Here is a 26,815-nt window from a genome sequence, read left to right as displayed (position 1 = left end):
CTCCTTCTCCTAACCTCTGGGGATATCTCCCCAAACCCTGGTCCTCCAGTATTTCACCCCCACACCAGACACCCTCCTTCTCCTAACCTCTGGGGATATCTCCCCAAACCCTGGTCCTCCAGTATCTCACCCCCACACCAGGCACCCGCTTTCCTCCAGGAATAGCCGCAATCCCCTCAATTTAATATCAGTCCCCCGTGCTCCCAAAAACCACCCTCCCTTTTTCTTGTGTGCTCTGGAATGCCCGCTCTGTCTGTAATAAGCTCACCTCTGTCCATGACCTTTTTGTCTCCCGCTCCCTTAACCTACTAACAATTACAGAAACCTGACTCCAAGCAGCAGATTCTGCTTCCTGTGATACATATGTGACATGAGTGTATAGGATGTATGGATGAGAAGTGATTGACACTCAACTGTCATAATGCTAACAATTATAACCATTAGATGGGTAACTGGAGTTCAAAATAACATGTTGGAAGTGTACATTAAACCAGTTAAAACCAGTTGAAACCAGAGATGTGGCTGATATTCACCAGATGTGCATTCCATCAAAATAGGTAACTACGCGTGATGGCACAGCCGATCACGCGTTGACTCTAACTACTCCGCAGAATCATACATGACGTTATATAACCAGGAGATACTGCGCATGGCAGTAGATAAAGTCATTCCAAACTATGTATATAAAAGACGGGGGATTCTAGGGGAATTTGGGACTCATTGAAGATGCGGCAGACGTGCCTTGCGGTGATTTCCCGGATTCCCCTTTGCTGACTGTTGGAGTCCCCCAGTCACTGGGCAGTGGGTGATGCTACAATATCCGGTGATGTATTGATGCTTTATTCTTGCTATAATATGATCTAAATATGATTTGCTATTCTGACAATTCTTATGTTATTATACTAACAGAACTTATTCAATAAATCATGTTTTGCTTTAATATTTATTAAACCTAATCCGTATATTAGTGAGCGATTGTAGTAGTGTTAAAAACACTTTGTTTTGAGGCAAAACACTTCCACCGCAGCACTTCCCTATGGAGGCCTCACCCGGACCCACTCACCCAGACCCAGTAGTCAGAAAGGTGGTGGGGTTGGTTTACTTCTATCCCCACTGAGCACCTTTCAAGTCCCCCCTAACCCTCCCTCTCTATCCTTCTCTTCTTTCCAGACTCACTGCATCCGGCTGTTTTCTCCCATTTCTCTGAGGATTGCAGTGATCTATCGGCCTCCTGGACCCGTGTCCCGCTTTCTTGATGATTTCTCCGCCTGGCTACCCTACTTTCTCTCCTCTGAAATACCCGCTATCATTCTCTGAGATTTTACCATCCCTGTTAATGTGAACAACCCGGCTACATCCCAACTCTTCAACATAACCTCATCTTTTGCATTAGCACAATGTATACCGTCCTCCACTCACTCTGATGGGAATACATTAGACCTTGTTTTCTCCCATCTTTGCACTCCCTACAACCTCACAAACACCCCCTTTCCTCTCTCTGATCACAATCTCATCACCTTCACAGTCTCCTCATCTTCAAACACCTATCCCTCCAAGCAGCCAACAATTACCCACAGAAACCTTCACAACTTGAACCCGGCTCCTTTCCACTCTGCAACTGACCAACTCTATGACAGAATCTCTCCCCTGTCCTGCCCTGACCTGGCCACTGCTGTCTATAACAGTTCTCTATCATCCGCACTGGACTCACTTGCTCCTCTAACAACACGAAGCATCAAGCCCATCAGACCATTACATCTGTGGCAGAATGACAACACCAGACATTTTAAACGACATAGTCGTGCATTGGAGCGATTGTGACATAAAACCAAATCCCAGCAAGCATTCACCTGATATAAATCTGCTTTCTTCACATACAATTCCTCCCTCCATGCTGCCAAACAAGACGACTGTCACTCTCATCAATACCTTGTCATCCAGTCCTCGTCGTCTCTTCTCTACTTTTAACTCTCTACTTTCTCCACCTCCACCCAGTACCTCACTCACTGCTCACGAGATTGCAAATAATTTCAAAAATAAGATTGATGCAATTTGTAGGGACATCACCACTGCACAGACATCCATCCCACTTAGCATACCTTATACTAAACCTCCCTCAACACTTTCCTCTTTTGACCTCGCTACTACTGAAGAGGTCACTAAGGTTTTCTCAGAAGTCTGTCTCACCACCTGCCCCCTGGATCCTGTCCCCTCACAACTACTGTGCTCACCCTCTTCTTCCATCCTATGCTCCCTAACTCACATTTTCAATCTTTCCCTCTCTACTGGTGCCTTCCCCTCCCCTCTAAAGCATGCACACATCACTCCCATACTTAACAAGCCCTCCCTGGACCCCACCAACCTGAACAACTTAAGACCCATCTCCCTGCTGCCATTTACCTCTAAACTCCTAGAATGCTTAGTCTACAATCGCCTGAGCTCCCACCTCACTGACAACAACCTTCTTCACCCTTTACAGTCTGGCTTTCGCTCACTACACTCCACTGAAACTGCCCTACTAAACCTCACTAATGATCTACTAACTGCTAAAACCAATGGCCACTACTCCATACTAATACCAACCAATGGCCACTACTCCGTACTCATCCCAACCAATGGCCACTACTCCGTACTCATCCCAACCAATGACCACTACTCCGTACTCATCCCAACCAATGGCCACTACTCCGTATTCATCCCAAACAATGGCCACTACTCCGTACTCATCCCAAACAACGGCCACTACTCCGTACTCATCCCAAACAACGGCCACTACTCCGTACTCATCCCAAACAACGGCCACTACTCCGTACTCATCCCAAACAACGGCCACTACTCCGTACTCATCCCAAACAACGGCCACTACTCCGTACTCATCCCAAACAATGGCCACTACTCATCCCAAACAATGGCCACTACTCCGTACTCATCCCAAACAATGGCCACTACTCCGTACTCATCCCAAACAATGGCCACTACTCCGTACTCATCCCAAACAATGGCCACTACTCCGTACTCATCCCAGCCAATGGCCACTACTCCGTACTCATCCCAGCCAATGGCCACTACTCCGTACTCATCCCAGCCAATGGCCACTACTCCGTACTCATCCCAGCCAATGGCCACTACTCCGTACTCATCCCAGCCAATGGCCACTACTCCGTACTCATCCCAGCCAATGGCCACTACTCCGTACTCATCCCAGCCAATGGCCACTACTCCGTACTCATCCCAGCCAATGGCCACTACTCCGTACTCATCCCAGCCAATGGCCACTACTCTGTACTCATCCCAGCCAATGGCCACTACTCCGTACTCATCCCAGCCAATGGCCACTACTCCGTACTCATCCCAGCCAATGGCCACTACTCTTACTACTTAACCTCTCTGCGGCTTTTGATATGGTTGACCATCCTCTCCTCCTCAAAAAACTACACTCTCTTGGCCTCTGCTCTCTCCTGGTTCTCCTCCTACCTATCGCAGCGCTCCTTCAGTGTTACCAGTAACTCTGCCTCTTCCGCTTCACTCCCTCTCTCTGTAGGGGTCCCTCAAGGTTCTGTCCTTGGACCCCTTCTCTTCTCCATCTACACCTCCTCCCTTGGTCACTTGATAAACTCCCATGGCTTTAAGTACCATCTCTATACTGATGACACACAAATCTATCTTTCTACCCCTCACCTCACCCCTTCAGTCTCCTCCTCACCTCACCCCTTCAGTCTCCTCCTCACCTCACCCCTTCAGTCTCCTCTCGCATTACTAACCTACTAAGTGACATATCATCATGGATATCACTCCACTTCCTCAAACTCAATCTTTCCAAAACTGAGCTCTTAGTATTCCCTCCAGCCCGTGACCCCCCCCCCCCCGACTTCTCCATCAATATCAATAACACAATCATCAGTCCCTCCCCTCATGCCAGGGTACTAGGTGTAATCCTAGACTCCCATCTGTCCTTTCAGTCCCAAATCCAATCACTGTCCAAATCTTGTAGACTTCACCTCCGCAACACCTCCAACCTCCACAACATCTCCAAGATATGGTGGTTCTTAACCTCAGAAACTACTAAGCAACTTATTCACTCCCTGGTTATCTCTCTCCTTGACTATTGTAACTCCCTCCTCATTGGCCAACTCATCACAGGCTATCCCCTCTTCAGTCTATTATGAATGCTGCTGCAGACTCATCCACCTTACTAACTGCTCCATATCTGCCACCCCTCTCAGCCAATCCCTCCGCTGACCTCCACTCAGTGTCCTCCACCCCCTCTGCCAATCCCTCCGCTGACCTCCACTCAGTGTCCTCCACCCCTCTCTGCCAATCCCTCCACTGGCCTCCACCCCTCTCTGCCAATCCCTCCACTGGCTTCCCATTGCCCAATGGATAGAATTCAAAACATTAACAATAACATATAAAGCCATTTATAACTCCACCCCAAATTACATCACCGATCTCATCTCTAAATATCACCCAAACCATCCTCTCAGCTCCTCGCAAGATCTCCTACTCTCTAGCTCCTTTGTCTCCTCCTCCCATACTCATCTCCAGGACTTGTCCAGAGCTTCCCCCATCCTCTGGAACTCTCTACCCCAATCTATCAGACTATCACCTACTCTGCTCACTTTTAGGCGATCTCTGAAAACCTATCTCTTCAGGGAAGCCTATCCTGCCCTCAGCTAATAATGGAATCTTCTACTCCTCCTACCAGTCCATCCCCCACAGTTACAACATTTTGTACTACTAGCCCCTCCCTCCTAGATTGTAAGCTCCCAGGATCAGGCCCTCCTAACTCTCTTGTATTGATCTGTATTGTTGCTGTATTGTCTCCCGTTATATTGTAAAGCGCTGAGAAAACTGTTAGCACCATAAATCCTGTATAATAATAATTACCTCCTCTACTGCCATGTCAAGCAACCTCTCCGATCTCCTTCAGACTGCACGGAACTTCTTCTCTTTATTCCAGATCACTTCCTGTCTGTTCCTGACATCACTTCCTATCAGTACCCGACATCACTTCCTGTCTGTATTCCATAGAGAAGTCCTGTCTGGGTAGTAGAAATGAGATCACCATCTTGTGGAGTTCAGAGGAACTGCAGCCCCAGAATGTCCCATCCTTCATATGAGAGAGAGAGAGAGCGAGAGAGAGAGAGAGAGACTACCCAGAATGTCCCATCCTTCATATCAGAGAGAGACAGACTACCCAGAATGTCCCGTCCTTCATATCAGAGAGAGACAGACTACCCAGAATGTCCCGTCCTTCATATCAGAGAGAGACAGACTACCCAGAATGTCCCGTCCTTCATATCAGAGATCAAGACAGACTACCCAGAATGTCCCGTCCTTCATATCAGAGATCAAGACAGACTACCCAGAATCTCCCATCCAGGGGCGGACTGACCATTTGGAAACTCAGGCACTGCCCGAGGGCCCAGGATCAGTAGGGGGCCCCATGAGATGCCCCTGGTACCTTTTTCATAGGCTTTTCTTAGTTTGGGCAAGGGCACAGGGGCCCCATGATCCCCTATTGCCCGGAGGCCCCATGAGTTGTCAGTCCGCTCCTGCTCCCATCCTTCCTATCAGAGAGAGACAGACTACCCAGAACGTCCCGTCCTTCCTATCAGAGAGAGACAGACTACCCAGAATGTCCCGTCCTTCATATCAGAGAGAGACAGACTACCCAGAACGTCCCGTCCTTCCTATCAGAGAGAGACAGACTACCCAGAATGTCCCGTCCTTCATATCAGAGAGAGACAGACTACCCAGAATGTCCCATTCTTCATATCAGAGACCGAGACAGACTACCCAGAATGTCCCATCCTTCATATCAGAGACCAAGACAGACTACACAGAATCTCCCATCCTTCCTGTCAGAGTGAGACAGACTACCCAGAATGTCCCGTCCTTCATATAAAAGAGAGAGAGTCAGACTACACAGAATGTCCCATCCTTCATATCAGACAGCCAGGCAGCTCTTGAAGGCTGGTAGGAAAGAACCCTAAGAGTACCTAAGGGTTTGACTAGAAGAGGAAAAAGTGCCAAGACACCTCCACAGGGGTAAGCAGAGAGAAGAAATATGGCACAACCCATATGGTGCACAAAACACCAGCAGGTCATAAGGATGCACAGGGACCCATGTGCCTAAACACCCATCGGTGCCTCTAAGCAAAACTGCCTACATCTAATCACAGAACATGGTCCAACAAAGCATCCTCAGCTGAGGAGAGGGGAATGGGGGGAAGGGATCCTAGATTGTCTACCTGATTAGGAACAGGAGCAAGGGAAGGAGTCTGGAGGAACTGCACATCGGTCATCAAATGAGAACTTACCCTCCAGTGACCAGGTCCCACAAAGGTCTCCAGGCAGACTCCCTACCTGCTGGGTGAATTAGCAGCAGGACCCAAGCATGATCTTCTTGCTGACAATGTGGAGAGCACAGGGCCATCCAGCAATTAAATCTTCCTGCCAGGTGGGAAATCAACAGCTTTTAGGTACTGAATCAGAAGAGAACCAGATGGCAAATTCTTATCTCCGAAGAGGACAGCATAGTGAAACGTAACACTCTCAGTGCAGTACAGCATAGGGACTAGGCCACTAGGCCTGCCACAGGGAAAACTCCCAGACCTTTCCATAGCGGAAGACTCTTCAACATGTGAGGGATTTCCAGTGGAGCTCAGGTCAGAGTACCAAGTCATGGAGGGGATGCTTGATGAGACGGGAACTGTTCTCAGGAAACAGATTGGAGCCCCAAGACTTTCATGGTGAAGGGAAGAAATACCCCTTTCATACAAAAAGGGAGACAGGTAATATCTAGAAGTACTTAGTCTAGAGAGACCATTTTTCATGTTTTGCCCCAAGTTCAGGCTCCCAGGCATGAGGGATTGATGACAAGGACCGAGTTACAATTGAAAAAGGGAGTCTAACTTATGAGCGTAATCCCTTGGCACCCTACACACCCTGAAAGATGAGGGAGGGAGAATGATCCTGACTTATAATGGGAGGAATTAGAACCCTAAAGCACAGGTGTCAAACTGATGACCCTCCAACTGTTGCCAAACTTCAAGTCTCATGAGACATTGCAAGATTGACAGTTACAAGCATGACTCCCAAAGGCAGAGGCATGATGGGACTTGCAGTTTTGCAACAGCTGGAGGGCCGCCAGTTTGACACCCCTGCCCTAAAGGAAATGAGCAACCTTGCCCAACAGTGACCTTTAAAAAACCCAAGGCCTGGAACAAAAGGCTGATTCTCCAGATGACGGGTAGTACATCTATAAGGTTTGAAACAACCACGTTAAATCTGTGTCCACTTCAGGAGACTGCAATGACCCCAACCAGAGGTAGACTGTTGGAATTCTCAGATACAGTGACAAGGTCAACATGGCCAACATGAATAGAAGTTTAAGGCCAATCACAGACATAATCTGCAGGGGACCATTTAGAGCCTTTCAGGGTAGAGTGCACCGATATCTGAGCAAAAACAGCCAGAAAGTCCAAAGGGGAGACTGAGGTCCCTGTGGACATGGGGGATACCTTGGCCACACACGAGAGAGCTTTGATAGACTTCAATAAAGATGATCCAGTGACAATAGGGGTCCAAGGTTCTGAATTACAGGTGACAATTCCTTCTGGGAAGGAAGCACTCTAGGACTATAAGCCGTGTTCATCCTTGGCAGTGGTACAGTCCTGGCTGTCTTAGTGAAGACATGGTGTGTTTGCACAGTGGTAATTCAACTAGGCCCAATGTGAGGCAAGGTTTTAAGTCTCATAAACCCAGGCAGCTTGGGCTGAGGGTTTCAGGTGGCCGGGGGTGACCAAGTCATTGTAGGCAGGGAGATCCATGTGATGCTTCAAGAGCAACGGCAGAATGATGCTTCCTCCAAGTTGAATAGAGAGAAAGAGAAGTCAGAGCTCCACCCAGTGAATGCCATCAGCACTTGATTCCTCATCCTTAACTCTTAGTGGTGGGAAATTTAAAAATGGTGGCCATCAATGAGGTAGCTCCCAGTGCTTTATCACAACTGGCTCTGCTCACTAAGTTATTCTTCAAAGACAGGATCAGACCTGTGACCGCAGCACAACTCTGGACCCGAAAGCACTCCTTAGCTAACTAAAACAGTACACCCTGGCCTGGAGAGCACCAGAATGAAAAGCCCAGTGCCCAATGGTTACATTCCAGGCTAGTCTCACATGTACAGTCCAGGAGGGTCTGGCCTCAAAAGCTAGTGCTGAGAAAACACTGATCAGGATAGCTGATCAAGATCATCTGAGTTCACCAAAGAACCTTGATAGATTGATTGATGTCACCAAGGAACCTTGATTGATTGAAATAACCAAGGAACCTTGATTGAGGTCACCAAGAAACCTTGATTGATTGAAGTCACTAAGGAACCTTGACTGAGGTCACAAAGAAACCTTGATTGATGTTACCAATGAACCTGCCACGGTCTGGGTCAGGTTCAGAGACCAGTTGCTACAGCAGTTGTAAGGCTTACCTGAAACCAGCAGGATTGGTACACCAGCGGCCCACCCTGGGCATGACAGAGGCTCACCTGAGGTGCGGGGTCTAAGCATCCACCGGTCTTCCCCAGAGCTCCTAATGGTGGAGATGGATTTGGCTGCGTGTGAATGCCAGGTCGCAGATCTCAGGATCACCCCACCAGGGAATGAATAGGCTGGAAACCAAAAGCGGATCAAACAGTTCAGGGATCAAAAAAGAAGCGGAGTCAGTCACAAGCCAAGGGTCGGTCACTAATGGTAGTAGATAGGATGAGGCAGAATCGTAGTCAGTAGCACGCCAAAGGTCGATAACGTAGATGAAGACGGCAGCAGGAACAGTAAGTGGGATATTGGCTGGGAAGGCACAATAATCTGGCAAAGAGGAAGTGCAGAGGAATGGCTTATATAGGAAGTTCATGGGAGGAGCAAGGAGTTAAAGGTTCAAGAGAAAACAGGGCCAAGGCAGGATCATCCAAAGAATTGTCAAGGGAGCTGTCCAGAATTCCAGGTGGCTCAGTGAGAAGAAACATTGTCTCTCACTGCAGAAGGCCCAGGTTCGATCCCAGGCTCTGACAGTACTCCCCAACTCACAGGACATCCCCTGGACGTCTTAGGACCAGGCTTGTGTGGAAACCTCTGGTGGAATTCTCTTGTTAGTCTAGGAGCATAAACATTTTCCTCAGGCTCCCAAGAATTTTCCTTTTGCCCATATCCTTCCCATTGGACAAGATATTGCAACTTTCCTCTAAACCACCTAGAATCAAGAATCTTCTCCACCACATATTCTTCTTCACCCTGTACCTCAACAGGTGGAGGAGGTAGAAGAATTCTTCCAGAGAAAAGGATTGTCGTGAAATGGTTTGAAAAGCGATACATGAAAAACCGGGTGAATCTTCATACTGTCGGGAAGTTTTAAGCGAAAGGTGACTGGGTTGATCTGAGCAGAAATCTGAAAAGGACCCACAAACTTTTGACCCAGCTTAGCAGATGGCACATGTACCTTCAATTTCTTTGTTGATAACCAAACTTTGTCACCCACATGAAACGGCAGTTCTCTCCGGTGTCTGTCAGCCGTCTTTTTGTAATATTCCTGAGCTTCCCTCAAAGTCTCAATCAATTTCTCCTGAATCTCCTGCAATGTAGTTAGTCTGTTGGTAACAGCAGGAATTGGAGTTGTGATAGGGAGATCAGGAATAAAAACTGGATGGTAACCGGTGTTTAAGTAAAAAGGGACTTTGAGAGGTGGAACTATGTTTAGAATTGTTGTATGCAAACTCTGCAGTGGGAAGACAGTCCACCCAGTCATCCTGAAGATAAGTGACAAAGCATCGAAGATACTGCTCCATTGTTTGATTAGTTCTCTCAGTCTGACCATTAGACTGGGGATGAAAAGCAGAGGACAGATTGATTGTAACACTCAAGGCTGAGCAAAAGCTTTTCCAAAATTTTGAAGTAAACTGCACAACTCTGTCAGACACCACATCATCAGGGATTCCATGCAGTTTAAATACTTCTCGAACCATTAGTTCTGCAGTCTGTTCAGCAGTGGGCACCCCCTTCACTGGAACAAAATGGGCCATTTTTGTGAGACGGTCAACCACCACCAAAATGGTGGTCTTTCCTTTTGAGGGAGGTAAATCCACCACAAAATCCATAGAAATAGACCCCCATGGTCTCGATGGAACAGGGAGTGGCTGAAGCAACCCCAAAGGAGAGGCTCGGGGAGTTTTATTGTGTGCAAAGGTCAAGCATGAGGCCACATAGCGTTTGACATCCTTCCTGTACCCCGGCCACCAAAAGGAACGTGACAACAGTTCTTCAGGTCTTAGTAACTCCAAAATGCCCAGCAAGTTTGGAATCATGAACCAACTTGAGAGCTTCCACCCGAACAGACTCAGGTACATAAAGATGATGTCCTTGAATCCAAAAGCCATTCTTGTACACCAGGTTCATGTCCCTAGGAGGATCATTGAGAAGTGGGTCATTCTCATACCCCTCTTTGAGAAGACTCAAGAATGTCTTTGCACTTGTGGCCCCTAGGAAGTTCTTTTGTGTTAGGATAGAACATTCGGAGTTGCCCTCCAGGGAAGGCTTGGACAGCATCCTTGATAAGGCATCAGCCTTACCATTCCTCGATCCCGGTCGATATGATATAATAAAATTAAATCTGAAAAAGAATAGAGACCAGCGAGCTTGTCTAGAAGACAATCTCTTGGCCGAACAAATAAATTCCAGATTTTTATGGTCAGAGCAGATGCCTCCATTCAGAAAAGGCTTCCTTAATTGCCAGTAACTCTTTATTCCCAATGTCGTAATTTCTTTCGGCTGAGGACATCAAACGGGAAAAGAAGGCACAAGGATGAAGCTGCATTTTTCCACCACTTCACTGAGACAGTATCGCTCCCACGGCAGAATTGGAGGCATCCACTTCCACTATAAAGGGTAGTTCAGGATCAGGATGTACCAAGATTGGTGCAGAAGTGAAAAGAGTTTTCAGTTTTTCAAACACAGCTTGTGCCTCAGAGGTCCACATGAAGGGTACCCCTTTCTTTGTAAGCTGTGTGATTGGAGCTATCACTCTAGAAAAGTTTCTTATAAATTTTCTGTAAAAGTTGGCAAACCCGATGAAACGATGAATTTCCTTAACATTTCCAATTGCTGACCAATCTACCACTGCTTTGATTTTCTCGGGATCCATGCTCACGCCCTCTGGAGAAACGATATAGCCTAAGAACTGGATCTGGGTCTGTTCAAACTCACATTTCTCCAATTTAATGTAAAGTCTATTTTTCCTTAATCTTTCAAAAACTGTGCAAACATGTGTGCGGTGCTCCTCCCAATTATCGTAAGAGATAAGGATATCATCCAGATAGGCAATCACAAATTGGTCCAACAGATCACGAAAAACATTGTTGATAAAATGCTGAAACGTTGCAAAGTCCAAGTGGCATTGTAGCAAACTTGCTCATCAGAGATGGACGTGGAGTTCCCCTGTTTTATTTGAAGTATTCCTCAATCCTTTATTCCCTACCCCCTCCCTTCATGAGAGGCACAGGGACAGATGTGTAAGTGTTAAAAGTTGCTGGCAGACTGGAGCAGCAGGGGGTCCAGCACTACAAAGCCGACAGCAGACTCTCTGTCCAAGGGACCTGTTTGATTTCACACCTCAGGGAAGGATGGCAGAACCTTCTCAAGAGTTCAAGGCGTTCCCCAGAAGCACAAACATGATAACATTTTTAACAGATCTGGTTTTCCCATTTCATATCATGGATTATGACAGATGTTGGTTCTAATTCAGAGTTCGCTCGACTGACCCCTCCCTAAACAGCGTATTGGTCAGTTACTCAGAGCCATTTCCCCTGCTGGGGGACTTTTAAAAACTCAGGCTAACAGGCCTAAAAAAAAAAAGCTAAAGAGATCTCCTAATTTTAACATCCTAACAGCAGGAGATCAAAGACCCTTCGCTCTGCAACTTAGATCTGCTTACCTTAAGGCTGAACATGACAAGTAACTTAACCTTTTAACTTCTCCCTGTTATCTCTTTGCTGTGCTACTTTCTATATATATACAGTTGCAAGAAAAAGTATGTGAACCCCTTGGGATTACGTGGAGTTTTGCATGAATTGGGCATAAAATGTGCTCTGAACGTCATCTAAGTCACAACAATAGAAGAACACAGTCTGCTGAACATAATACTACACAAACATTAGATGTTGCCATGGTTTAATTGCACATAACATGTAAACATTCACAGTGCAGGGAGTAAAAAGTATGTGAACCTTTGGACTTAATAACTGGTTGACCCTCCTTTGGCAGCAATAACCTCAACCAAACGTTTCCTGTAGTTGCAGATCAGACCTGCACAACAATCTGGAGTCATTTTGGACCACTCCTCTTCACAAAACTGTTTCAGTGTAGCAATATTCTTGGGATGTCTGGTGTGAATCGCTCTCTTAAGGTCATGCCACAGCATTTCCATCGGGTTGAGGTCAGGACTCTGACTGGGCCACTCCAGAAGGCGTATTCTGTGCTGTTGCAGCCATTGTTTTGTTGAATTACTTGTATGATTTGGGTCATTGTCCTGTTGCATCCCCCATCCTCTGCGGAGCTTCAGTTGGCGGACAGATGGTCATACGTTTTCCTGCAAAATGTCTTGATAAACTCTGAAATTCATTTTCCCATCAATGACAACAATCCGTCCAGGCCCTGAGGCAGCAAAGCAGCCCCAAACCATGATGCTCCCTCCGCCATGTTTCACAGTGGGGATGAGGTTTTGATGTTGGTGTGCTGTGCCTTTTTTCCTCCACACATAGTGTTGTGTGTTCTTCCCAAACAACTCAATCTTGGTTTCATCTGTCCACAGTATATTCTGCCAGTAGTGCTGTGGAACATCCAGGTGCTCTTTTGCAAACTTCAAACGTGCTGCAATCTTCTTTTTGGACAGCAATGGCTTCCTCCGTGGTGTCCTCCCATGTACTCCATTCTTGTTTAATGTTTTCCTTATTCATCTTACCGTTCGATCAACAACTGCTGCTAGACTCATACACCTTACCAACCGATCAACGACTGCTGCTAGACTCATACACCTTACCAACCAATCAGCGACTGCCGCTAGGCTCATACACCTTACCAACCGATCAGCGACTGCCGCTAGACTCATACACCTTACCAACCGATCAGCGACTGCTGCTAGACTCATACACCTTACCAACCGATAAGTGACTGCTGCTAGACTCATACACCTTACCAACCGATCAGTGACTGCCGCTAGACTCATACACCTTACCAACCGATCAGTGACTGCTGCTAGACTCATACACCTTACCAACTGATCAGTGACTACTGCTAGACTCATACACCTTACCAACTGATCAGTGACTACTGCTAGCCCCACCAACCGATCAGCGACTGCTGCCCCTCTCTGCCAATCCCTTCACTGGCTTCCACTAACCCAACATATAAAATTCAAAATACTAACCACAACTTACAAAGCCATCCACAACACTGCCCCCAGCTACATCACCAACCTCAGCCACAGATACCGCCCAAATCACCCACTCCGCTCCTCCCATGATATCCTCTTCTCTAGCTCCCTCATCACCTCCTCCCATGTTCTCCTCCAGAGCCTCTCCCATCCTATGGAACTCCCTACCACAGTATGTCTGGTCAGTCCCCACCCTGTCTGCCTTTAGGTGATCTTTGAAAACTCACTTCTTCAGGGAAGCCTACCCCACCTCCACCTAAGAACTGTACTTGAATCACCTCCACCAGATCATCCCTTCTGTATCACCTCCCCCTTCCTTCAGATTGTAAGCTCCTTGAGCCGGACCCTCCTATTCCTTCTGTACTGAAATGTATTGTAATTGTACCACCCCCCTTATATTGTACAGCGCTGAGCAGACTGTTGGCGTTATATAAATCCTGTATAATAATAATCATATACTCCTGACCACTACACTTAGTTTGCAGGGCTGTATATAATAGTCTCCTGAGCCCTGCACTCTGGGACATTATTCATGATTAACCGTAAACTGATGACCTGTAAAGGCTTTTGAAGTCACCTATGAGAAATGTTTCATCGTTACACCGACACACACAATTTTTTTTTCTACTCTTTATTATATTTTTACTTTTAACAAGATTGTAATCATAAAATCAGAAAATAGTAAAGGCAGAAATCCGATTGGTTAGGAAGATCCCTTGTCTGGAATGTGGGGGCGGAGTCATTATTATTGGTGTACAATACAATACACAACGTGTTCCATTATTATAACAAAGTATTGTAGAAAAGATCCCAACATAGAAAATGGGGGAAAGGAGGAAATAAAGGCGGATATGAAGGGGAATCTGTGTACGGGGAACACCTTAACAATCACCACCATTTTATTCTCCAGGGCCTCTGATGTCACAGAATAGATGTTTGGGGGTTTATCTCATCTTCAGGACCAAAATCTGCATTTTCCCATGTGTGCAAAATCATGCAAAAACAGCTCTGGCAGTGAGAGGGTTAATGTGGGCTAGATGGGATCCCTCTGCTGGGGTGACATTAGAGCTCCCCCTAGCTGAACCCGGCCCCCCTCCACTCAGCTGCCGACCGCCTACACGACAGAATCCTTCCACTGTCATGTCCTGACCTAGCCACTAACACGTACAACGACTCACTATCAGCTACCCTAGACTCTCTGGCACCCCTAACCACACGCTACATCAAACCCAGACCGCTCCAACCATGGCAGAACGACCACACTAAATGCCTCAAACGTCGCAGTCGTGCGCTGGAGAGACTATGGCGCAAAACCAGGTCCCCCCGTTCATTCTCCCTCTACAAATCTGCCTTCCTCACTTACACCTCCTCCCTCCACGCCGCCAAGCAGGCTTACTTCGTAAACCTGATTAACACCCTCTCCACCTGCCCTCGCCGACTCTTCTCCACCTTCAACTCCCTGCTCTCTCCCCCCCCTCCTCCACTCAGTACCTCACTCACCGCCCACGAGATTGCCACTCATTTCCACAATAAAATTGATGCTATCCGTCAGGACATAGTCAACTCGCAATCTACCTCCCCACCTAGCCTCCCCCCCCTATCTCCCCCTCATCTCTTCCCTCCTCTGACCTCGCAACCGCACTGCCCCCCTCCACACCCAAGACCCCGCTTACCGTAACCCCACCAGCTCTGCACTCCTTCAGCCCCGCTACCACTGAGGAAGTCACCAGGGTCTTCTCTGAAGCCCGCCTCACTACCTGCCCCCTAGACCCTATCCCCTCTCGACTCCTCCAGTCACCCCCCTCTTCCCTCATCTGCTCCCTCACCCACATCTTCAATCTCTCCCTCTCTACCGGCGTATTCCCCTCCCCCTAAAGCATGCGCACATCACCCCCATACTCAAAAAGCCCTCCCTGGACCCCTCTGACCCAAACAACCTCAGACCCATCTCCCTGCTGCCACTCACTTCCAAACTCCTGGAGCGCTTAGTCTACAACCGCCTAAGCGCCCACCTAACTGACAACAACCTCCTTGATCCACTACAGTCCGGCTTCCGTCCCCTACACTCCACCGAAACCGCCCTCCTCAAAATCACCAATGACCTACTTACCGCCAAAGCCAAAGGCGACTACTCTGTCCTCCTCCTCCTAGACCTCTCCGCGGCCTTCGACACAGTTGACCACCCCCTCCTCCTTAATAAACTATTCTCCCTTGGCGTCAGAGACACCGCTCTCTCCTGGTTCTCCTCTTACCTATCCCGACGCTCCTTCAGCGTTTCCTACAATGGTGCCACCTCCCCTTCCCTCCCCCTCTCTGTTGGGGTCCCCCAGGGCTCTGTCCTTGGACCCCTTCTCTTCTCCATCTACACCTCCTCCCTTGGCAAACTCATACACTCCCACGGCTTCAACTACCATCTCTATGCAGATGACACTCAAATTTACCTCTCCACCCCTCACCTCACCTCCACTTTCTCCGCCCGCATCACTCACCTCCTAAACGACATCTCTGACTGGATGTCGCTCCATTTCCTCAAACTCAACCTCTCCAAAACCGAGCTTCTCGTCTTCCCTCCTGCCCGCGCCCCCCCCCCCATCCTATCCATCACTACTAACATCACCACCATCAATCCCGCCCCGCAAGCCAAAGTCCTTGGGGTCATTCTGGACTCTAACCTCTCCTTCCAACCTCATGTCAAATCACTCACAAACACATGCAGGCTCCACCTCCGCAATATCGCCAAAATACGCACCTTCCTTACCCCAGACACCGCTAAACTACTTGTGCACTCCCTGATTATCTCACGCCTTGACTACTGCAACTCCCTCCTCACCGGCCTACCCCAGTGCAAACTCTCCCCGCTTCAGACCATCCTGAACTCAGCTGCCAGACTCATCCACCTCACCAGCCGCTCCACCTCTGCCACCCCCCTCTGCCTCTCCCTCCACTGGCTCCCTATCGCCCAACGCATCAAATTCAAACTACTCACTCTGACCTACAAAGCCATTCACAACACTGCCCCTAACTACCTCACCGACCTGATTCCCAAGTACCACCCTACCCGTACCCTTCGCTCTTCACAGGACCTCCTTCTATCTTGCTCCCTGGTCTCCTCCTCACACGCACGTCTGCAAGACTTCTCCAGGTCCTCCCCCATCCTCTGGAACTCACTACCCCAATCCATCAGACTGTCACCTTCCCTCCTCACCTTCAGGCGCTCCCTGAAAACCCACCTCTTCAGGGAAGCCTACTCCACCCTCACCTAACAGCCGTTCTTCATTCCTCCTACCACTCCATCCCCCACAGCCACTTCCTCCTGTACCACTACCCCCTCCCTCCCAGATTGTAAGCTCGAAAGAGTAGGGCCCTCTTACCCCTCGTGTGCTGTTCGTAGCTGCTGTAATGTTTCATGTACTGTCCCCCCTTCTATTGTACAGCGCTGAGCAAACCCTTTGGCGCTATATAAACTCAATGTAATGTAATAATAATGTAAGCTGCAGCCTGGTAATAACATTGCTGGGAGGTCTATTCATTTCTCTGCTCCATACTTCCCGTCTTTATAGAAACGTCTCCTGACATTTGGGGGTCTATTCATAGAATGTGTAGAACCATTCACCTGGTGAAAGTGCATGTCCATTCCTCCTGTGTGAATGGGGAATGGTGAATGTTAGGAGTCTATTTGCTGAGCGGGATGAATATTTCCCATTGATTTCAAATGAAACATGTTGCCCTTGTACACTAGGTGGTGCTGATTACTATGATACTTAGCGCCATCTAAAGGCCAAATGAGGAATTTTGGGTTTTCTATCAATGATTGGATTAATGATATGGTTTTATTTATTTATGTTCTTCAACTCATAAATGTATGAGAGTGATCTCCAGTATTTGTATGACACCCCCCCTCACATAGTACACTAATAATATGTTGGGGGTGTGATCTCCGGTATTTGTATGACACCGCCCCTCACATAGCACACTAATAATATGTTGGGGGGGTGTGATCTCCGGTATTTGTATGACACCGCCCCTCACATAGCACACTAATAATATGTTGGGGGGGTGATCTCCGGTATTTGTATGACACCGCCCCTCACATAGTACACTAATAATATGTTGGGGGTGTGATCTCCGGTATTTGTATGACACCGCCCCTCACATAGCACACTAATAATATGTTGGGGGGTGTGATCTCCGGTATTTGTATGACACCGCCCCTCACATAGTACACTAATAATATGTTGGGGGGTCTGATCTCCGGTATTTGTATGACACCGCCCCTCACATAGTACACTAATAATATGTTGGGGGGGTGTGATCTCCAGTATTTGTATGACACCCCCCCTCACATAGTACACTAATAATATGTTGGGGGTGTGATCTCCGGTATTTGTATGACACCGCCCCTCACATAGCACACTAATAATATGTTGGGGGGGTGTGATCTCCGGTATTTGTATGACACCGCCCCTCACATAGTACACTAATAATATGTTGGGGGGTGTGATCTCCGGTATTTGTATGACACCGCCCCTCACATAGCACACTAATAATATGTTGGGGGAGGTGACAAGCATGTGTCCAGCCGTGACAAATTATTGCCGTATTTAATAAACTCAGTGACTTCTTTATAATCGTCAGCTCCAACTCCAAAATGCCTCACTCAGGAAAAACAGTTCAATACCGCATTATGGCCACTAGATGGAGCCAATGATCATAGGAAATCACTGTATGAAAAGATCCCAACATGTGACATGGCTGAATGATTGCTGGTCATTTTAGTTAATCTATTCTCTAAGTGGGGTGGTATCTATTGGGCCAATCCCTTTTACAAACCACACATAATATCGCCCTTCAAAGTGAAAACAGAAACGATTTGCACAAAATCAAAGAGTAGAAATATTTTCCGGTGGATCCCCTCTACCCAGACACCATATGTAGACATAGAACAACAAGCTGTGTTCCCTCTCGTGCCGCACTCCTCCAACCACCCAAACCCACACAGAAGCAAAGGGAAATAATGAGAGGAAAGTTCCCCCCTAGTTTGGGGTGGAGTTCTCCTTCCCTCCTGTTGGGGGATGGGAGAAGGATGGACTGAAGACAGAGAGACGCTTCGGGGTCACCACTGTTCTGTAGAGCCTTGAAATGAAGGACATCAACTTCAGAAGTTCTTGTTGTCTGTGTAAAGTTCCCCGATAACGAGATCTGGGCTCTCCCGGCTTCTAGCTCTGTAACCCGCTATATCATTATCAGGAAACGCAACTCCGACACCCAAGAAGGGCTGAAGTTGTGTCCTTCATTTCCAGGATCTACTGACCACTCTGCACCCCGACATTTACTGCACTTCATCCATGTCTTTGGGGGCCTCTCATCTCCTTATCAACTGTTTCTTCCATGATGAAGATCAGCCATGGAGTATATCTGAGGTGTATATCAGGGTGTGCTTCTTCCCCACATGAGAGCTGGGATGTCCAGCAACATTCATCTAGAAGACATTTCCCACACTCAAGGCACTAATACACCTCCAGGGTTGTGTGGGACCCCTGATGTACAGGAAGACAGGACTTCAGTGAGGAACATTTCCCTCACTCAGGACAGGAAAGTGGCTTCTCCCCCGTGTGAGATCTCTGATGTTTGGAAAGATGGGACTTCTGTGAAAAACATTTTCCACACTCAGGACAGGAATATGGCTTCTCCCCCGTGTGAGATCTCTGATGTTTGTGAAGACTAGACTTGTCTATAAAACATTTCTTGCACTCTGTACAAGAATATGGCTTCTCCCCCGTATGAGATCTCTGATGTGTGTAAAGATTGGACTTCTGTGAAAAACATTTCCCGCACTCTGGACAGGAATACGGCTTCTCCCCTGTGTGAGATCTCTGATGTGTGTAAAGACTGGACTTCACTGAAAAACATTTCCCGCACTCAGAACAGGAATACGGCTTTTTCCCTGTGTGAGATCTCTGATGTGTATAAAGATTGGACTTCCATGAAAAACATTTTCCGCACTCAGAACAGGAATATAGCTTTGTCCCCATGTGAGATTTCTGATGTCTGGAAAGATTGGTCTTCTTTGAAAAACATTTCCCACACACAGGACAGGAATATGGCTTCTCCCCCGTGTGAGATCGCTGATGTGTGTAAAGACTGGACTTCACTGAAAAACATTTCCCGCACTCAGGACAGGAATACAGCTTCTCCCCCGTATGAGATCTCTGATGTGTGTAAAGATGGGATATCTGTGTAAAACGTTTCCCACACACATGACAAGAATATGGCTTCTCCCCCGTGTGATATCTCTGATGTGTGTGAAGACTGGACTTCCGTGAAAAACATTTCCCACACTCTGGACAGGAATACAGCTTCTCCCCCGTGTGAGATCTCTGATGTGTGTAAAGATTGGACATCTGTGAAAAACATTTCCCACACTCAGGACAGGAATACGGCTTCTTACCCGTGTGAGATCTCTGATGTCTGTAAAGATGGGACTTCACTGAAAAACATTTCCCGCACTCAGGACAGGAATATGGCTTCTCCCCCGTGTGAGATCTTTCATGCACATTAAGACCAGATTTAGAACAGAACCTCTTCCCGCACTCAGTACAGGAGAACCTCTTCCCTGTTGGATGGCCGGCCCGGTCCCGCACAGTCTGAGGTTCCTCAGGATACGAGGAATCCGATGGTCCATCTACACTGGGTGGTGCCGGATGGACATTGGAGGGAGCCGGGTTTTCTCCTGGACTATACTGTGTGATGTCCTCATCTTCTACTTTCCAGTCTGGAGACAAAGTGAGACAATCCTCGGAGGTTTTCCTCATCTCCCGGCCATGGACTAAAATACAAAGACAAAGAGGATTACTAGACAGGAGCTGATTGGTTCCTCCAAACCAGGACTCCGCCCACATCAGGCAGCTTGGTCTCTGGGGAGCTTACAATTCCACCCTCAAGGGAACTAGGAAATGGCTCCTCTGATCTCCTACCAGGTCATTTCTTTATTCATGGACCTTAGTCAGAGAGTGAGGACACAACCAGAACTGTCTTTTATAGGAGGGGCAGTGATGAGGGGATTATAGGACGAGGGTCCCCACCCCCTCTATCACTCATCGCCATCTTCCCAACATCATTGGGGTATTGACTCCTCCCTCATTATCACTTTCTGTTTAAGGGTCCAAAGTTGGAGGATGTTATCACATTATTATCACCATGTAAAAGTCTGTGCTCCAATCACATCATCCGATATAAAATGTCCAGCTGGGAGGAAATAAGTGTAACAAAAGAGAATCCATATTATGTGTATATATAGCAGTAGGGGGAGGGGGAGAGCAGAAGTCAGGACTATGGAATGTACAACATAGAGTATATAGTGCAGGGGTCAGGAGTATGTAATGTACAACATAGAGTATATAGTGCAGGGGTCAGGAGTATGTAATGTACAACATAGAGTATATAGTGCAGGGATCAGGAGTATGTAATGTACAACATACAGTATATAGTGCAGGGGTCAGGAGTATGTAATGTACAACACAGAGTATATAGTTCAGGGGTCAGGAGTATGTAATGTACAACATAGAGTATATAGTGCAGGGGTCAGGAGTATGTAATGTACAACAGAGTATATAGTGCAGGGGTCAGGAGTATGTAATGTACAACATGGAGTATATAGTGCAGGGGTCAGGAGTATGTAATGTACAACATAGAGTATATAGTGCAGGGGTCAGGAGTATGCAAAGTACAACACAGAGTATATAGTGCAGGGGTCAGGAGTATGCAACGTACAACACAGAGTATATAGTGCAGGGGTCAGGAGTATGCAACGTACAACACAGAGTATATAGTGCAGGGGTCAGGAGTATGTAATGTACAATATAGTGTATATAGTGCAGGGGTCAGGAGGATGTAATGTACAACATAGAGTATATAGTGCAGGGGTCAGGAGGATGTAATGTACAACATAGAGTATATAGTGCAGGGGTCAGGAGTATGTAATGTACAACATAGAGTATATAGTGCAGGGGTCAGGAGGATGTAATGTACAACATAGAGTATATAGTGCAGGGGTCAGGAGTATGTAATGTACAACACAGAGTATATAGTGCAGGGGTCAGGAGTATGTAATGTACAACATAGAGTATATAGTGCAGGGGTCAGGAGGATGTCATGTACAACATAGAGTATATAGTGCAGGGGTCAGGAGGATGTCATGTACAACATAGAGTATATAGTGCAGGGGTCAGGAGTATGTAATGTACAACATAGAGTATATAGTGCAGAGGTCAGGAGTATGTAATGTACAACATAGAGTATATAGTGCAGGGGTCAGGAGTATGTAATGTGCAACATAAAGTATATAGTTGGGCAAAAAAGTATTTAGTCAGCCACCAATTGTGCAAGTTCTCCCACTTATAAAGATTAGAGAGGCCTGTAATTGGCATCATAGGGAGACCTCAACTATGAGAGACAAAATGAGAAAACAAATCCAGACAATCACATTGGCTGATCTGGAAAGAATTTATTTGCAAATTATGGTGGTAAATAAGTATTTGATCACCTACAGGGGTCAGGAGTATGTAATGTACAACATAGAGTATACAGTGCAGGGCTCAGGAGGATGTAATGTACAACAGAGTATATAGTGCAGGGGTCAGGAGTATGTAATGTACAACATAGAGTATATAGTGCAGGGGTCAGGAGGATGTAATGTACAACATAGAGTATATAGTGCAGGGGTCAGGAGGATGTAATGTACAAGTTATATAGTATCAGGGTCAGGACTCTCAGTATTAGTATTCTGTAATCAGTGGAAGCTTAAATGTTTACTGTAGACAACATGTAGAGGTGAGCTGGTATTAAACCATCCTGAAACAGGTTAGGTTGGAGGTGAGCAAATCATTGGACAGAGCGGTGGTGGTGGCTGTGATATACGTGGACAGAGGGATGACTGTGGACGTGGTATACTTAGACAGAGGGGTGGCAGGGGATGTGGTATACTTGGACAGAGGATTGGCGGCGAAAGTGGTATACTTGGACAGAGGAGTTGCTGTGAACGTGGTATACTTGGACAGAGGAATGGCTGTGGATGTGGTATACTTGGACAGAGGGGTGGTGGTGGACGTGGTATACTTGGACAGAGGGGTGGCGGTGGACGTGGTATACTTGGACAGAGGGGTGACGGTGGACGTGGTATACTTGGACAGAGGGGTGGTTGTGAACGTGGTATACTTGGACAGAGGGGTGGCGGTGGACGTGGTATACTTGGACAGAGGGGTGGCGGTGGACATGGTATACTAGGACAGAGGGGTGGCGGTGGACGTGGTATACTTGGACAGAGGGGTGACTGTGGATGTGATATACTTGGACAGAGGGGTGACTGTCGACGTGGTATACTTGGACAAAGGGGTGGCTGTGGACAAGGTATACTTGGACAGAGGGGTGGTGGTGGACATGTTATAATTGGAGAGAGGAGTGGCTGTAGACATGGTATACTTGAACAGAGGGGTGGAGGTGAACATGGTATACTTGGATAGAGGGATGGCGGAGGACGTGGTATACTTGGATAGAGGGATGGCGGTGACCGTGGTATACTTGGACAGAGGGGTGGCGGTGAACGTGGTATAAATAAAAGTAAATAAAAGAAATGAGCGCTGCATTTCTTTTATTTATGTATTTTGGGACTTTTATGTGTTTTCCTATATGTTCAGCTGCTTTGCATTGTATATGAGCGCTTACTATATACTATTATTCCCGGTGAACGTGGTATACTTGGACAGAGGGGTGGTGGAGGATGCAGTATACTTGGACAAAGGGGTGGTGGTGGACGTGGCATACTTGGACAGAGGGGTGGCTGTGGATGCAGTATATGTGGACAAAAGGGTGGCGGTGGACGTGGTAAACTTGGACAGAGGATTGGCAGTGGACGTGGTATACTTGTACAGAGGGGTGGCTGTGGACGTGGTATACTTGGACAGAGGGGTGGTGGGGGGTGTGGTATACTTGGACAAAGGGGTGGCGGTAGACGCGGTATACTTGGACAGAGGGGTGGCTGTGAACGTGGTATACTTGGACAGAGGGGTGGTGGGGGGTGTGTTACACTTAGAGAGAGGGGTAGCGGTGGATGTGGTATACTTGGACAAAGGGGTGGCTGTGGATGCTCTATACTTGGACAGAGGGGTGGCTGTGGACGCGCTATACTTAGACAGAGGGGTGGTGGTGGATGTGGTATAATTGGACAGGGGGGTGGTGGAGGGTGTGGTATACTTTGACAGAGGAGTGGCTGTGGATGACGGTATACTTGGACAAGGGGTAGCGGTGGATGTGGTATACTTCGACAAATGGGTGGAGGTGGACATGGTATACTTGGACAGATGGGTAGCTGTGGATGCAGTATACTTGGACAGAGGGGTGGCAGTGGACGTGGTATACTTGGACAGAGGGGGGGTGGGGGGGGTGGTACACTTAGACAGAGGGGTGGCGGTGGACGTGGTATACTTGGACAAAGGGGTGGCAGTGGACGTGGTATACTTGGACAGAGGGGTGTATGTGAACATGGTATACTTGGACAGAGGGATGGCGGTGGATGTGGTATACTTAGACGGAGGGGTGGCGGTGGACGTGGTATACTTGGACAGAGGGGTGGCGGTGGACGTGGTATACTTGGACAGAGGGGTGGCGGTGGACGTGGTATACTTGGACAGAGGGGTGGCGGTGGACGTGGTATACTTGGACAGAGGGGTGGCGGTGGACGTGGTATACTTGGACAGAGGGGTGGCGGTGGACGTGGTATACTTGGACACAGTTCCCCACACACGGCTAATGGGGTGGAAAAATCTGAATGTAAATGGATAGAAAACTGGCTGAAAGATCATATTCAGAGAGTAGTGGTTAATGATTCATACTCTGAATGGTCTGGGGGTGTCAGTGGAGTACCCAAAAGTTCAATGTTATTAGTGGGGTACCCCAAGGTTCAGTGTTATTAGTGGGGTACCCCAAAGTTCAGTGTCAACATTGGTGTACCCCAAGGTTCAATGTTATTAGTGGGGTATTGCAAGGTTCAGTGTTATTAGTGTATTAGTAGTGTACCCCAAGGTTTAGTGTTATTAGTGGGGTACCCCAAGGTTTAGTGTTATTAGTGGGGTACCCCAAGGTTCAGTGTTATTAGTGGGGTACCTCAAGGTTCAGTGGGATTAGTGGGGTACCCCAAGGTTCAGTGTTATTAGTGGGGTACCCTATGGTTCAGTGTTATTAGTGGGGTACCCCAAGGGTCAGTGTTATTAATGGGGTACCCCAGGGTTCAGTGTTATTATTGAGGTACCCTATGGTTCAGTGTTATTAGTGGGGTTCCCCAGGGTTGAGTGTTATTAGTGGGGTTCCCCAAGGTTCAGTGTTATTAGTGGGGTTTCCCAAGGTTCAGTGTTATTAGTGGGGTACCCCAGCGTTCAGTGTTTTTAGTGGGGTACCCCAAGGTTCAGTATTAGTGGGGTAACCCAAGGTTCAGTGTTATTAGTGGGGTACCCCAAGGGTTCAGTGTTATTAGTGGTGTACCCCAAGGTTCAGTGTTATTAGTGGGGTACTCCAGGGTTCAGTGTTATTAGTGGGGTACCCCAAGGGTTCAGTGTTATTAGTGGGGTACCCCAAGGTTCAGTGTTATTAGTGGTGTACCCCAGGATTCAGTGTTATTAGTGGGGTACCCCAAGGTTCAGTGTTATTAGTGGGGTACCCCAGTGTTCAGTGTTTTTAGTGGGGTACCCCAAGGTTCAGTGTTATTAGTGGGGTACCCCAAGGGTTCAGTGTTATTAGTGGGGTACCCCAGGGTTCAGTGTTATTAGTGGGGTACCCCAAGGGTTCAGTGTTATTAGTGGGGTACCCCAGGGATCAGTGTTGGGCCCCTTACTTATTAATATATATATAAACAATATGGGGTGTGAGATTATAAATCCCATTCCAGTCTTTGCAGATGACACCAAGCTGTGCCGGGGAATAACGTCCTTACAGGATGTCTCCAACTTACAAGCCGACCTCAATGCTCTGTGTAATTGGGGGGCTATGGGGCCAATGAGATTTAATGTTGATAAATGTAAGGTTTTGCACTTGGGGGGGCTAAGAATATGCATCATACATACTAGGGGGGTACAACTGGGGGGAGTCAATGGTGGAGAACTATCTGGGGGGGGTCAATGGTGGAGAAGGATCTGGGGGGGTCAATGGTGGAGAAGGACCTGGAGGAGTCAATGGTGGAGCAGGATCTGTTGGGGTCAATGGTGGAGAAGGATCTGGGGGACAATGGTGGAGAAAGATGGGGGGTCAATGGTGGAAAAGGATCTGGGAGGGTCAATGGTGGAGAAGGATCTGGGGGGCAATTGTGGAGAAGGATCTGGAGGGGTAGGGGTCAGTGGTGGAGAAGGATCTGGGGGGGTCCATGGTGTAGAAGGATCTGGGAGGGTCAATGGTGGAGAAGGATCTGGGGGGCAATTGTGGAGAAGGATCTGGAGGGGTAGGGGTCAGTGGTGGAGAAGGATCTGGATGGGTCAATGGTGCAGAAGGATCTGGGGGTTCTAGTAGATCACAAGCTTAATAATGGCAGCAATGAAAAGCTGCGGGTTCTAAAGCGAGAAAAATCCTCTCTTGTATTAGGAGAGGTATAGACTCCAGAGAGAGAGATATCACCCCCCCTCCCCCCGGTACAAATCATTAGTAATACCTCATATGGAATATGCAGTTCAGTTTTGGGCTCCAATTCACAAAAAGAACATTGGGGAACTGGAGGAAGTACAGAGAAGGGCAACCAAACGGATACGAGGCATGGAGGAGATCAGCTATGAGGAGAAATTAGAGGAACTGAATGTATTCTCTACTGAAAAGAGGAGATTAAGGGGGGGATATGATCTCCATGTATAATACATAAGGGGGGATATGATCTCCATGTATAATACATAAGGGGGGATATGATCTCCATGTATAATACATAAGGGGGGATATGATCTCCATGTATAATACATAAGGGGGGATATGATCTCCATGTATAATACATAAGGGGGATATGATCTCCATGTATAATACATAAGGGGGGATATGATCTCCATGTATAATACATAAGGGGGGATATGATCTCCATGTATAATACATAAGGGGGGGATATGATCTCCATGTATAATACATAAGGGGGGATATGATCTCCATGTATAATACATAAGGGGGGATATGATCTCCATGTATAATACATAAGGGGGGATATGATCTCCATGTATAATACATAAGGGGGGATATGATCTCCATGTATAATACATAAGGGGGGATATGATCTCCATGTATAATACATAAGGGGGATATGATCTCCATGTATAATACATAA

General features: G+C 47.4%; 2 protein-coding genes across 2 annotated transcripts in view; one reads left to right on the top strand and one right to left on the bottom strand.

Annotated features, from left to right (window-relative positions):
• LOC149468115 (uncharacterized) overlaps positions 1-26,815 on the top strand; it is a 368,056-nt gene that overhangs the window by 117,957 nt on the left and 223,284 nt on the right. The window lies entirely within an intron of this gene.
• Positions 18,522-20,288, bottom strand: LOC149468118 (uncharacterized). Its single transcript, XM_089670645.1, has one exon. The coding sequence runs from the start codon at positions 20,286-20,288 to the stop codon at positions 19,056-19,058; it is 1,233 nt and encodes a 410-aa protein (XP_089526771.1). The 3' UTR covers positions 18,522-19,055.

Source organism: Staurois parvus, unplaced genomic scaffold (assembly GCF_062004578.1).
Source record: "Staurois parvus isolate SC_StPar_1 unplaced genomic scaffold, SC_StPar_1.0 ptg000092l, whole genome shotgun sequence".
Classification (NCBI taxonomy): domain Eukaryota; kingdom Metazoa; phylum Chordata; class Amphibia; order Anura; family Ranidae; genus Staurois; species Staurois parvus.
The sequence above is the reverse complement of the archived record's forward strand: the minus strand, read 5'-3'. Positions and strand labels throughout refer to the sequence as shown.

Coding starts and splice junctions, on each gene's coding strand:
- LOC149468118 (XM_089670645.1), bottom strand. CDS start 20,288: ATGAGGAAAACCTCCGAGGATTGTCTCACTTTGTCTCCAGACTGGAAA.